This window comes from Pinus tabuliformis, chromosome 1_1, assembly GCF_031772625.1.
Source record: "Pinus tabuliformis cultivar Carrire ecotype Pingquan chromosome 1_1, CPIR1, whole genome shotgun sequence".
In the NCBI taxonomy this organism is placed as follows: Eukaryota; Viridiplantae; Streptophyta; class Pinopsida; order Pinales; family Pinaceae; genus Pinus; species Pinus tabuliformis.
Window position 1 is genome coordinate 828,440,370 of NC_142297.1, and position 14,068 is coordinate 828,454,437.

Consider the following 14,068-nt stretch of genomic DNA (forward strand, 5'->3'; position numbering starts at 1 on the left):
GCTAGAGTCCATATGGGGCTTTCTTCAATCTGCAATAATCAGTCTCTTTCTCATGTGCCTTAAAGACCCAAGGTAGCTCCAAGTACTCTTCTTCCTTAAGTACATCATGGAGGAAGCCAACTTCACATACATCTGATAATAGTGCATCTGGCAATAGGAGCTTGGATCTCATCATTGTCCTCTTTCTGAGAGGGATATCACGTTGAATTCTCTGACACTGCAACATATTTGTCATCTAGAATGGTCTTTGCATGAAGGACATATTGCTTTCAACATCTCCTTATCTCAGAACATCTCGTTTGACTATTACATGATATTCTACTACCTCTGAATAGGAAGCCTCTTTTAGTCATAGTCATCAACCTGGGAGACTGCAATCCTTTCGTTGAGGTTAGGGCTCTTGCCCATTGCCACTCTAATCATGGGTTGGCTCTACATCCATCTCAATCTCAATATTGAGGACTAGGTCCTTACATTCATCTGATGTATCTGTTCACTGCATAATAAGAGCAAGAGAAATAATAGTAAAGTAGATAAGCATAATGAAAGTGTACTTGATGATGAGGCAGGAATTTAAATATGAGAGTGGCTCCTTTATTTTCCTGCACTTTCTCCCTCTTGGAGCTAACTCTTTCTGTATTACTTTGCATCGTAATGATCCTCAAGATGGATTTGCTTTCCTTGATCACATCCTCATCCAAGAAGTTAGTGAAAGAAGCATTCAAATGCTCATGCAGGAAGAATAAATAGTAGTCTAAGAAGATCAATTAAGCAAGAACAATATTACAAAGAAATAACATAAGTCTTCAAAGCACTTATTTTTAATGAGGCTTGTAGGAGGCTATCAACTCCCTCTTGATTATGCCTCCATGAGTCACCACTATCAATGCCATCTTCAGAAGAAGTGCATCGTCGTGTTCACCACCTGTACTCTCATTCCAAAACCTTCCAAGCCTGGCTAACAGTGTACAAGATGACCACTGGATCTGAATCATACCATCTCCTATTGGGAGAGTAGCCCATCGAGGGTTACACTGAATCTGTCACAGGTACTTGAATAACTCAATGGCTTCTTATTGATCATATCATATCATAAAGAAATTTAGTAACACACCATGGTTTCAATTTTATAGAACCCATGCCTTTTTCAAGGTCACTCCTAAGGTTTCTCTAAAACTCTAACCTTCAGTAAGAACAAAGGCTCCCTAAGGTTTCCTTCAAACCCTAGCATTCTTTTAGGTCTCTAACATCTCCATTTCTTTCACTCCGCTTGATCAAGAAATCCATCATAGATGTCTTCATGGGAGTGATCTCAATAACTTTTCTTCAACCCAACTCTAATATCATGTTGATTTTTAGGACTAGATTGCTCTCTGCGGTAGATAATTGAATTTTTAAAATTTTTGAACATTTTCACATTACATTCACCCCATAGCATCATATCATCATTAGCAATTATGTAGAGAGAACAATAACATCAACAATGTGGTAGAACAATAAGGAACAATAGAAGAAAAGAATACACAATAGAGACACCATGATTTTGGTTGGAGACCAAGGAAAAACCCCACAAGGCGGAAAGCCCATAATCAATTCTTCTTCTTCTATTAGATATTCATCAAATGTTCAACTGAGATACATAGTACAATATGAATGAGACATGATTTCATCATTGGGCCTCATAGGGCTAGCCTGGGATCATACAGGATCCTCATAAGTCAATCGAAGAGACATTGTCAAGACCTCTGATAGTGCTTCTTCCAAATCACTGTAGGTAGCATAGATCTTTGTCCATAGGAGCACATACTATTGTTATGTGTCATTGTCAAACATCACTGCCATAAGTATAAATTGCATTTGCCCAAACAACACTGTCACAACTCAAACATCATTGTCATATGTGCCAACAACACTTCCATACAAATATTGTCATACATCACATCATTGTCATAAGAACACCACCTTACATCATATACATGAGGTCACTGTCATACATTACTATTATGCCATACACACTATCTCTAGGTCTCTGTTATGTATCAGTGTTATGTGCACAAGTCTCACTGTCATTCGACACTGACATGCTTCACAAGAGTCTCTGCCATATAAGAACACATACGTTTGCCATATACAAGAAACATAACTCAACCATACATCCTGTCATCACTGTCATACATCATCACTTCCAAACACAAGAGATTAGGGCACATGAAGGTTGCTTTGAAAGGCCACACAGATCTCCTCACAGACCTCTTTAAAGGTCACATAAACCATACCCTAGATGCAAAATGTTAGGGCTATTAAGGTTGCATCAAGAGATGCCAAAGGAACCACAAACACTGTCTACTTTAACATAGAAAAAAGTCACACAATCATAGGTCAAGATTACAAAGAGAAGATTCATAAAGTAACCACAAAAGGTGACGACATTAGGACATGGATTAGATTGCATATAAATTATACAGAATGGTTGCATTAGGTTGCATATAATCCTCAAAGAAAAGGCCGCATTAGGCCACATATAAACCATATAGAAAATGCCGCAAGGTACAATGATTAGGCCACATAAGAAAAAAGACTAGCCACAGAGATTAGGTCACAATAGGTTCCAAACAAATCACTCAAGAAGGCCACATATAAAGACAAAGATAGGCCACATTAGGCCACATATGCTCCACAAGGATAGGCTGAAATCACAAAGAGATTTAGAACAGACTTCGAGGTAGAACCAATGTGCATAGAGGGAGCTCTAACTAGGGCATGAACCAGAGAGAAAATGCTCCATACCATGCGTATTAACAAACCTTTGTCTTGGGCACATACTTCATACCAAACCGTCGTCAAACCCAAGCATACTTGGCCTCCCTTTTAGACTTGAAGAGACCATCCATGCACAAATTCTTCCTTCCATTAAGACCTGCGACTGCCTGAGGCATTTGCTCTTCAGGACAAAGATTTCTTGAGAAGACTCTTGTCATGTTTTTGTCTTGAATGAGATCCAAAGGCTCTTTATTTATATCAATCGATGGAGTAGACAAGGGGGATCTTTAGGTGCCAATGTGACCCTTCATTAAGTGTGGTCAACTTGAACTTGTATCATGAGTAAATTATAATTTTCCACATAAATACTTTACTTGAATCCATGAGGGGTCTTTTGGAGGATTTCCTGTCCAACATTAAATTATGACATATTAAATAGAAAGGAAAAACCCATGAATAATAATATTTTTTTTATCAATTTGAATTTTCTCTTTTGGGGTAGGATGGGATTTTTTTGGGGTAGATGGGTTTCTCTTGGGGAAATTCATCCTGAAGCTGCCCCAAATATCAACATTACCAACCCCGAAGGGAAAGTAACATTTCCTTAGTCCACCCTTCATTTGATAGATGTAAGTGAATAACGATGGTATGAAGAGGAGAAAATTTCATGGTCAAGTGCGATGGTTAAAGGGACCAACATGATTAGGTTCCACATCTTGAGGTTATAGTTGTGAAGAGGGGGCAATCATGGATGCATGAGTTACCAACTTGGCCTTTGTTTTTCCACCCGTCTTGTGCACTTTTTTCTCTTGCTTGATTTTTCCTTGTATTAGTGCTCATAGCTCAAAGGGTTAGAGCTTGCTCTGTATGATGTATAACAGTTGTATTACCCTTTAATGATGAGGCAGTTCATCACCCATTAGGGTTGGGACTTGCAAGGGTTCCTTTTATGATGAATAGGAACAACATGTGCTCAGGAATTGGGTGATGGGCCATAATGAGTGAGGTAGATCTCATGCTAGGCTTTTGCTCACGTGCTAATGTGTATTTCCCGACCATTTTTTGCATTTTGATATTTTTTTGTTTTACTTCGTGGCCATAATATGCTTTTTCCTTTTCTTTTAGTTGCATCAACTTCCTTGGGCAAAGTATTCTGGCCCTACCCTGGTATGCGGATGTATGGGTGCCAAATCCTAGGGAACCAATGGTTAGTTGAACCTGAAGAATGGAGGTGGAATATGGACTTGTAATGTAAGATGGAAAGTGGCAAGTATGGAGTAGGGATAGATGGAACAACACTGTCTCAATTAATGCTTCCTAAGTAGTGCCCCTTCTATACTTTTTGGGCCATTATGGGAGGTCTTATTGGACTAGGATTGAGGATTAACCCCCCATTTAAGGTGAGGGAACAAGATCATGGTCAAAATTCCTCCTCCTTCTAGGTCACCCCATAATCCATATCAAATGCCCAAATACAAACAAGCATAAGCACTCGATTGTAGAATGAATAAAGTACCTTTTGATCGGAAGCCCACCTTCGCCCATGTCCTCTTGCTGGATGGGTGAGAAAGCATATCATTGATGCATGCGGCAGATATAAAATGGCACATTGTCAATTAGTGGTGGTTGTCAGGGGCTACATCGATGGCCGATTGGATGTGAAAAATTGGAGATTTTTTTTTTCCTGTAGGGTTACCCATTTTGGTAGGTAATAGGCTCTATACATTCTATCGAAGCCCAATCTACTCGAAGCAAGTTGTGTTGCTAGACCATATAGCAATATAGGATTGCGGGTCTGATGATTCTAACTAAAAGATGCTTCTTGGATGTGATGCATTTTAACCCTTATCTCTCAAGAAGAACAAGGGAGCCATATCCCTTTCTCAGTTGAGGTTGGAAAGCATGTCTCATGTCGAACCAAGGTCTTGAAAATTGAAGCCCTAAATAAATGTATGCCATGATGATCTCAATCTCTTTCCTTTTGGAGTGGTAGTGGTAGGATGATAGAACTTGCTTTGATGCATTGAAGTGTATAATTGTAGTCTTAGTTATCTTAACAATCCATTGTTGAGGTCACACGGAGCAAGAGTGGACTAGTGTACCTTGAAGGCGTCAGCTTGCTGTGCAAAACCACATGGAAAAATCATCTCAAAGTCATGTGAAAACAACCACTCATTAGAGACAATAAACATAGATGCATCAAAATGGACCATACTTAACTATTAAGGGCATAATAATACTTCAAACCAGGTTTTCTTTCAAACATCTAACTAGACCAACTCACTTAAAATTGTTCCCTACCTTTTTCGAGATGGTTAGGTTATCTACCCTATTTGGTGCTTCCAAACCCTAAGGAGAGGTTGCATTTCCAAGTTGAAACCTTGAGTTCATATATGTTAGTGAAATATGTGGCAACGAAGGGGAATGACTTCAATGCTAAGTGCCATGGCGAGGGGACTCGTTGATGGAGGCCCACATCTTGAGTGTATAGATGCAATAGATGGAGCAATCGTGGAGGCATGAGTTACCCTTTTCCTTGATGTACTTTTTCTACCTCTCTGGTTTGTCATTTACTTCTTTTTGGTAATGCTTTTATATGGTGCATAACTCAAGGATCAAAGCTTTCTCTTTACGAGAAAGTTTTTATTTTAACCCTTAAGATGAGTCAACTTCTGGCTCATTAGGTTTGGGACATGCAAGGGTTCATTATGATGAGATGGAGCATCAAGTGCTTAGGAACCAGGTGATGGCTAATGGGGGGCTAGAGCTCATGCTCGACTTCTGTCCATGTGCCAATTATGTCTCGACCATCTTTTGCATTTTAACTTTTGCTTTCCTTTTGTTGTTTCCATCTTATCATTTGTCATTCTTGTAGCTGCATCGATCTCGGTGACAAAGTTTTCAGGCCCCGGTTAAGGATGTGGATGTGTGAGTGTCAAATCCCATTGAACTACTGATAGCTAACTCAATGGATGGAGGTGGTATCAAGGAATGATGAAAGGTGTTAAGTATGGAATGATCACAAACACGCTACTTCAATCCAAGTTTCCCAAGTATTGCCCCTCCTATAACACTAAACCCCCTGGTAAGGTGAGAGAACAAGTATATAGTCAACATTGGTCAATCATCTAGATCACCTCTTTATCCATGTTAAAATGCCCAAAATATTAAGTTAAAGGACTTGATTGCAAACAGGTTAAAGTACCTGTCGAGTGTTAGCCCACCCTCATTCAAAAGGAATGCTAGTGGTGAGAGGTACATGACCAATGCAATGGCGAAGGAATGCGGCATGTCATCATCATTGAGCAATGTGTAGGGCTACTGGATGGCTGGCTGCCCAAGATAGCAGAGAAGGTTTTCTCCTATAGGGTTACCCATTTTGGTGGGTAACAGCCCCCAAAAGTAGGGTTGACGTCTAGGCTTCTATTGCCATTTTATGCATATAAAACCATTGAAAACAATAAAAGATTCTTTTTCCTTAGATTACCTCTAGATAGCCTTTGATACATTTTGAATCTATCCCTTATTGTTTATTTCTTGGCTGCTATATGCTTTTGGATGCTGTAAACCTGCATATCATAAAAATCCTAGATTATAACAGCCCTCTTGTAGTTTATTGGGATTGTTGGAAAGTGTAATTGATTGCTTGTATCCATTATCTTGGCCATCAAGGCCTTGCTAGTACCTTCCTCCATAACCATTAGACCTTTATCACCCTCGAGCCCTTGATTATTGAAGATCTTGTTGGGTGATATTGTTAGGGAATCCTCGTGGGAATAACATCCATCACTAAATAGCTGGAGAGGCCACTGAGGTGACAGTGGTGGCTAATTTCTTTGTTGTGATAAGACCTAGGTTGCCTAGTGTGACTTTTCACTAGGCCTGCTAGATTTTGCGGTAACAGGTACTAAATTTTACCCCATGTACATCACTAAGATTTGATTATTTCTTTTTATTTGTTATATGTTCATTGGTTGTTTTGCTTCTTTGTGCATTGCATTGCATGTTTTTTTTCAGATTTTGATATTCAGACTTAACATCTAACTGTCTTTGCAGGATAGTATTTCATACATGATACAGGTGGATCTCAAGATTGATATTTAAATCCTCTAAGAACACAATCTACTGATTGAGATTGTACAAAAAATATTTTTTCCCTGAGAAAACGTTTAAGAATGCTTTGTTAGTGGAGAAGAAAGAGTATATTTTGTAGATTGTCTGAAATCAGGTTGTTTTTGGAGATGTGCATTTTAATTTTTGCAAGTTTTGGCAACATTTAGAATCTAGGCAAAGATGAGGCAATCCAACAAGTTACTTGTACCTGAATAATTTGGCAGGTTTTAGAACATCTTGTTCTCTATTATAATCTAATAAATTAATCAAAATGGAAAATGGACTCTATATTGTGTAAATATATAGCCATTTTCCCCACTCATGTGGGGCTTTTGTATCTTTGCATTTTTGTTTGTTCAATGTTTTTTTAAAAGATAGTAAAACAAAATTTTATTGCAATATTTTGTGTTCGAAATTCGAATCAATAGTACAGATATAAGTTAGGTTTTTACAGAGTTGCTAAACACTTTGTTGGTGTTAAAGGTAAGGGAATTGTATGGTCTCGATCCCGAACAAAGTTTTCGAAATGTAACTGTCCCATCTGAGAAGAAGCCTCGACCACTCTACGCTGGAACTGCTTGTCATTTAGGTAAGCATAATAACCCTTAACAGCTAGACTTGCTGAATAGATCTACTACTAGAGAAGCAATATAATCACATGTTTTCCTTTGGACAGGTCATCTATAGATTTTATCTTCAATAATTGGCTCAACATTGCTGTTTGATGTTTCTCATTGAAGGTTTTATCAATTTTGTTGTAATGAATTACAGGTGTGATGCCTACTGAGGGAATTCCTAGCTTGTTGAAAGTGCTGCTTCCGGCAGATATTGTGGGTCTTTGTGCAATGTGAGTTCTAGCTTTAGCATCAATAACTGTTTTGGATATTACTTGTAATTCATCACATTTATGTCTCAGCGGGTTGAAGAGTGAGATTGTGTAGTGATACATATTTGTGAATGAATAATAATTTATAGCAAGCTTATTAAGGATTTCTAGTAAATTAGAAAGTACATACGAGCATATATTGTTAATCTGTAGTAGGAAGATTACTTGACACATGCATTCTTTTGTTGTTATGTGAACTGGCTGTCTGTATGTTGACTCAAGTTTATGCCTACAGTTATTTTTACCATATTCTGGTTGTTCAGTGTCCCAATTTTCTTGGGCTAAAATAAGCTGAGCTTGAAAGGATGGTTATGGAAGGATGTAATATTTCAAGTTTCTAAAGTTTTAGTTAGTCTTGGCAGGCCTGTTATTGTGATGCTCTATCAATTGACGTTTCTATTTAATTCTTCAAGTTCATGGAATTTTACTCCGGATTTTGTTTATTGTTATCAGGTCATAATAGGAATGCAAGAGAAATTCTCAACAGTAGTTAACTGGTAAACAATATAGACTGAACGTTTGTTTTGGATAAGATGCTTCTGAATATCCTTGTCACAGGCTAGCCTGTAAAGTTATGATCTAAACTTCTCTTCTATTTTTCTTGTGCAATATTATTCAATAACATTGTAAAGACCCATCTCAAACTAAAAGGAGCATAGTAATATTAACATGCATACGAGGCATGCATATGATAGCTACATATGCATGCATTGTTGAGAAATCCATAGGGATATGATTAGAGTGATTTCTCTTTTCTTGATAACTGCTTGTGATCTCTTTTTACTTTTTCTTACGTATTAGCTTCTATACTTCTTATTACGTTTGTCTATCATCAAACGACTACCAAACAAAAAGAACAAGAACAGAGAATGTAGGCTGCAAGCCAGGGCCAAAACCTCTCCACTTGAGAGGAAAACACACAAATCTCTTCTCTTCTTATAGATTCTTCAATTGACGATTTCCAAGACCTCAAGACCAAGACCAATATCCTCCAAGACCAAGTCCAACCTCCTGGAGTGATGTGCTTCTTTTGTCCAAGTCAAACCCAGTCAAATCTCTTCCAACAACACAACTTTGACCCCCGACTTCAGAATTTCGACCTCTATTGCAGGTCTGAACTTTTTGGCCTTCCTAGCAGCAGCTGCTGCCACATGTGTGAGCTTATTCTGGCCTCACAAGACTTCTTTAGACCTTTGCTTGGCTTTCTCCTTCTTTTGGTGCTTAAGGATGGCCTAATATGACCTTCACTGACCTTCTTTCTCTTCCTTCTTCAAGATCGAACATGCAGAAGGAAAACCCATAACAAAGCCATGTTTTGGTCCACGACAAAACATGCAACTCATGAACAAAACAAACAAAGCTTATGGTTAAAGCCTCCCTGATTAAGAGGGAGCAAGGATTACATCTCTAATTGAGAGGGAGTGATGAGGGACACCGTATTCTCCTTGTGTCATGCACTAGACCAAGACTAACAATTGTAAGTCTTAGTGAAGGCTACGGCCGGGAGAATGGAGGATTGGATAAGCATTTGGGGATCGATACTCCTTATCGATTTGGAATGCATGATAGGAAGTAGTCTCTTGGACCGACACTCTTTGAGGATTGGATATGGTATCCAAGATAAGAGTGGTCGAAAAGGATATTTTTTGAGGATAGGTCATCCAAGACAAGAATGATCCTAAAAGGGCATACCTGGTGAACGTCCAAATGGGGTATGTGCCTTGTGAGACAATGATGATGGTGTCTATAGTCATTGCCTCCCCAACATTGTGCTCTAATCTAGTGGAGAGATAGAGCTTGTTATTCAAGGCATTGTTATGTTGACAATGCTAGTCAAGATGTTGAAGATGGCTTATCAATCCGACTCTTCTTATGAGAATATTTCAATCTGAGAGTATCCTTGTACCTTATTGTGTAATTATAATACATCCCTAGTTAAGAGGGAGTGTTGAGAAGTGTAACTAGGTTCGGTCTTCATAATTGTCATTGTTCTTATATCATTATATATTTCATTATATATTTCACGTAAAAAGAAAAAGAAGAAAAATAAATATTATTTTTCAAGCACGGGTTTCATGCTCAAGTCACTTTGATATTTAGGTCAAGCATGTTCTTCATGCTTCTAGGTTTTTTTTAGTCAAAGTCCTATTTGGACCTTTTGTAAAGAAAAAGAGGAAAATAAAAATTTAAATGTATTTTTGGATAAATTCATCTCAAGAAGCCAAGTCGGCCCTCCTAGATGTCAAGTCAGCTCAATGAAAGGATGTGTCTTTTCACATGTTGGAACAACTATATATTGGCATACATCCTCCTCCAAATCAGCCATCAATTTGGTGCTTCTCTGGATGGGTTCTGATATGAAATGATACAAAGTTTTTTGAGACTTGAGAGTTGAAATGATGCGAGCTTCCTAAAATTAAGTTCTGAAATTGATGCAAACTTCTTGGGCTATTAAGGACCTAGAACCATGCAAATTTTTTGGGCTACAAAAGATTTGAAACAAGTGCAAATTTTTTGTGGATTTTGGCGGGCTTGACTTGGCTTCTTGAAGGATGGATTTGGGTCCTGGATTTCTCACTTTGATTTGATTATATAAGAAGAGATTTTCTAGGTTTCCCTTTGGATGGGTTTTTCCCTAGCTTGGAGCCTATATCTTGTGTTCATTGTTTTTCTGTGATCTTCATGTTTAATTTTTGGTAATTGTTTGATGAAAGAAACATTATAAATATTAAAAATTAATAAGAAGCCAACAAATATCACAAATAATTACAATGCTATGAGAAATCAAACACTAATTGGCTTCCCTAGTGATTTCTGAACATCTTGTTCATTTTATTCATTGTAAAGAAGAGGTTTGCGCTAAGTGGATTGTATTCATTGACTTTTTATCATTTTCAAGGCATTTGCTTCATGACATAACTTATCACTTTTGTTTTAAGGGTGAGGACATTATGATCACTTTGTCCTATATATATTTGGGGATTTATATTTCAAGGCCTAGATTTGGTTTGAGGAAGGCTCTCTAGTGTTAGATGAAGATGGGTTATGGCTATCTCCTTCTTCTTGAGAGACATTGCTTCTAGAATCGTTTTCATGACATTGCCAAGATGTATATGGTAGACACTATCATTAGACTCATGGTTGTTTATGGGTATATGGTTTGGGGGACCTAATTTGCTATGGTGAAATTGGGGGTAGATAGAGTAGGTTGATGTTGTCATCATTCGCCATAGTATTAGTAGTAAGGCTATCACCACCTATCCCATTATATAGATAGAGTTTATGGTCCACCCACCCTTTCATTGTTGAATCACTTTCTAAACTTGTGTTTGTTATTTGGTGCATCTCGAGCTTCGCAAAGTTGGCAATTTCTTGAACTTAGTATACCTGTCTTGACTCTTGCCTATTGCTTTGCATAGGCCATAACCTTGGCTAGTTCCTTGGGGTAGAGTCATTGTTGGTTTGCTAGTATTACACATCGCCTAGATACCATGGGAATCTCGATGGATTGCGTTCTCCCATTTTGATTCTCTTTTGTGCCGTTGGTTATCTCCTATAAACTAGGGTTTAAGTAGGATTACCATTGAGGACATCTATAAGTAGTATATATAGGAACCTATTTCAATTTAGTCAGCAGTTTGATTTCTAGCCTGTTATGTAGAGCACTTTATGGAGATGAAGGATGTATTCATTTTTCATTGTTTTTATACACTTCAACATTGGTTGTATGCGCTCAAGAACTCCTCGGGACAATTCAATGTTTTGGCTCACATTGACTTTATGTTGAAGTTGAGCATCACATTCCTTGGGAGCATAAGACCTCCCGACTTTGCTGTTTATAGTTGATTGAGATATGAGAGCTTTTCATCATCTAGTGGTGCCATTTATTACGAGATCTGTTACCTACTAAGTTGTACCTAGAAAAAAATGAAGACCCCATGGCACAATGTACAAAGCACCAATTAAAATTTTCAATTTCAGAAGTCCAACTGAGGAATTTTGCCGCCTCTTCTCTCTCTATTCTTCTATCTTCTTTCTTCATCCAAATTCCGTACCCCCATGGGGAAGTTGTATAAATTATCACTAGCATGATGAACTTATGTAAAAGACTTAGACCCTTAGGACCTAGTTACTAAGGAAGTTTCCCTAGAGTGTTTTTTCACTTAATTAATTATTTTTGCTTTCGAGAATAAACAATTAATTTAGTTTTTTTCAGTCACAACCTCCAAAGCTGGAGTGTCTCATAAAAACTAGGCCTTGAGTGTGTTTTCTAAGTCCAGGGCTAAAGTATATTTACCGTGCTACGTATTTTCTTGAGTCTCACGGAATTGCATTAGGTTTTTCTATGAATTTTTAATAATTAAAAAGTTTTCACAGAACGGGAATTTTTAATTAAATTGTATGTAATAAATAAAGAAGTTTTACTAGGATGACTTGTATGGCATGTGTGTACTCGATTTTCATCCTTAGAGTACCAACATTACCCAAGTACCCACTTTGGGGTGTAATGTAATATTCCCAACCTAGAATATTCTTCAAACCCCAGCAAAACCCCAACCAAATACGTGCAAACGATATAATAACCCAAAAATGACAAAATAACAGTGGTACAACATATAATAATGTAAACAGGAAATATAAGCAGATACTTAAGAAATGCAGCGTGAAAGGCTAAGCCATTTTATTATATTGAGTAATAAAATGAGTACAAGAGGTGATCAGAAAGATGGCACCTCGACTTGCACAAGGCAAGTGAAGAAATACTCTTAGAATAACAAAGAATGGCCTCTCTGCGTGGATGCTGCTGGAGAACTGCCGTGCTGCTGTTGCTGCTAGAAAGCCAATGATGATTTGGGGTTGCTTGCCTCCTCAGAAAATGCTGAAACTTTGGAATCAGGCTCTACTCAAGAAACCCAAAAAAACCTAGAAAGCTTTCTTGGAATAGCTGACCCCCGAAAATCATCCCCTTGGGGATCCACGCAGTTCCTCAATGCTCTGCTCTGCCACTGAAGAAACCCCTCCAGAACTCTGCCTGACACTCTGCCAAATATCCTCCAATATGCAAGGGCTGGTCCCCTGCTCAATCACCCAGCATAAATCCTCCTGCAAAAACCCCAATCCAACACTACTGCCAGAAAGAACTGTGTCCCTCTCTCAGTGCTGCGCAGTCCTCCAAAACGCTGATGAAACTGCTGCTGGAATGCTGATAAAACTACTGCTGAAATGCCAATGGAAATACCTTGCCCGAGCAGGCACTTGAAGTCCCCTGGGGCTAAGGGTGAGATCTCCGAACGAAGACACTCAATGCACTAAACAGTGTTGCAGACTAGCTAAACAGCCAGCGTGCTCAGAAGTCGAAACGACTAGCTCAAAATGCACATAACTGAATGATCAAAATGAGGGGGCTCCTCTCTCTTTTATAGCCTTCGCCTCTCTCAATCCCAAGGCTCACCTCTTCCTGCGTGGTTCCCCTCTTGCCACGTGTTCTTTCCCTCCTGCGCAATCTCTCCATGTGTCTACGTGGGCTCCATTTCTGCGTCCCCCTTTGGCCCCCTTGGCTGCCCCTTTAAGTCACAACGGTGTGCTACTAGGAAGTGACTTTTTATTCTAAAAGTGAGTTATGTCCCCTGTCCTCACTTTTTTTATTTACAAATAACTATAGAAGGCAAAAACTGAGCAAAATCGAATATTCCAATTAGCCATGGCTAATTAGGAATATTACAGTCTCGCCCGGAAAAATATTGCTTGTCCTCAAGCAACTGAAGTGATGGATGTTGCAAGATGTTCTCACTCTCCCAAGTGGCATCCTCATCCGACAAATTCTTCCACCTCACCAAGAATTCCCGGGCTGTCCTACTCCGCAACTGCCTCTCCCTGGTATCAATGATAGCCTCCGGCTACAATACCAAATGGCCCTCGTCATCCATGGGTGGTAGCTCACCTGTCACTATCACCTGTTGCCCCAATGCCTTTTTCAAGCATGATACATGAAAAACGTTATGAATCTTGCTGCCTTGGGGCAGCTCCAACTCATATGCAACCTGTCCAATCCTGCGTATCACCCTGTATGACCCATAAAAGTGGGGCTTGAGCTTCTCAGCCCCCTTCTGCTTTAGTGAAGATTGTCAGTATGGCTTTAATTGTAGGTAGACCATGTCCCCCACCTCGAGCTGTCTCTCCACCCGATCCCTGTTAGCATACAGCTTCTGCTGGTTCTGCGCTGTAGCCATGTTGTCCTTGAGAGCTCGGAGAATATCTTGCCTCTCTTGGATCCAAATCTTGGCTCTAGGAGCCTTGCTATCACCAAAC

At 39.0% G+C, this 14,068-nt stretch overlaps 1 protein-coding gene across 4 annotated transcripts in view; it reads left to right on the top strand.

Annotated features, from left to right (window-relative positions):
* The window catches only part of MSH1 (MUTL protein homolog 1), a 512,649-nt gene that overhangs the window by 219,179 nt on the left and 279,402 nt on the right, over positions 1-14,068 (top strand). For all 4 annotated transcript variants that reach the window (XM_089392823.1, XM_089392822.1, XM_089392821.1 and 1 more), the window contains exons 11-12: positions 7,357-7,462; positions 7,645-7,720. In XM_089392823.1, the coding sequence (XP_089248949.1) occupies positions 7,357-7,462; positions 7,645-7,720 (182 nt within the window). The remainder of the gene's footprint in view (positions 1-7,356; positions 7,463-7,644; positions 7,721-14,068) is intronic.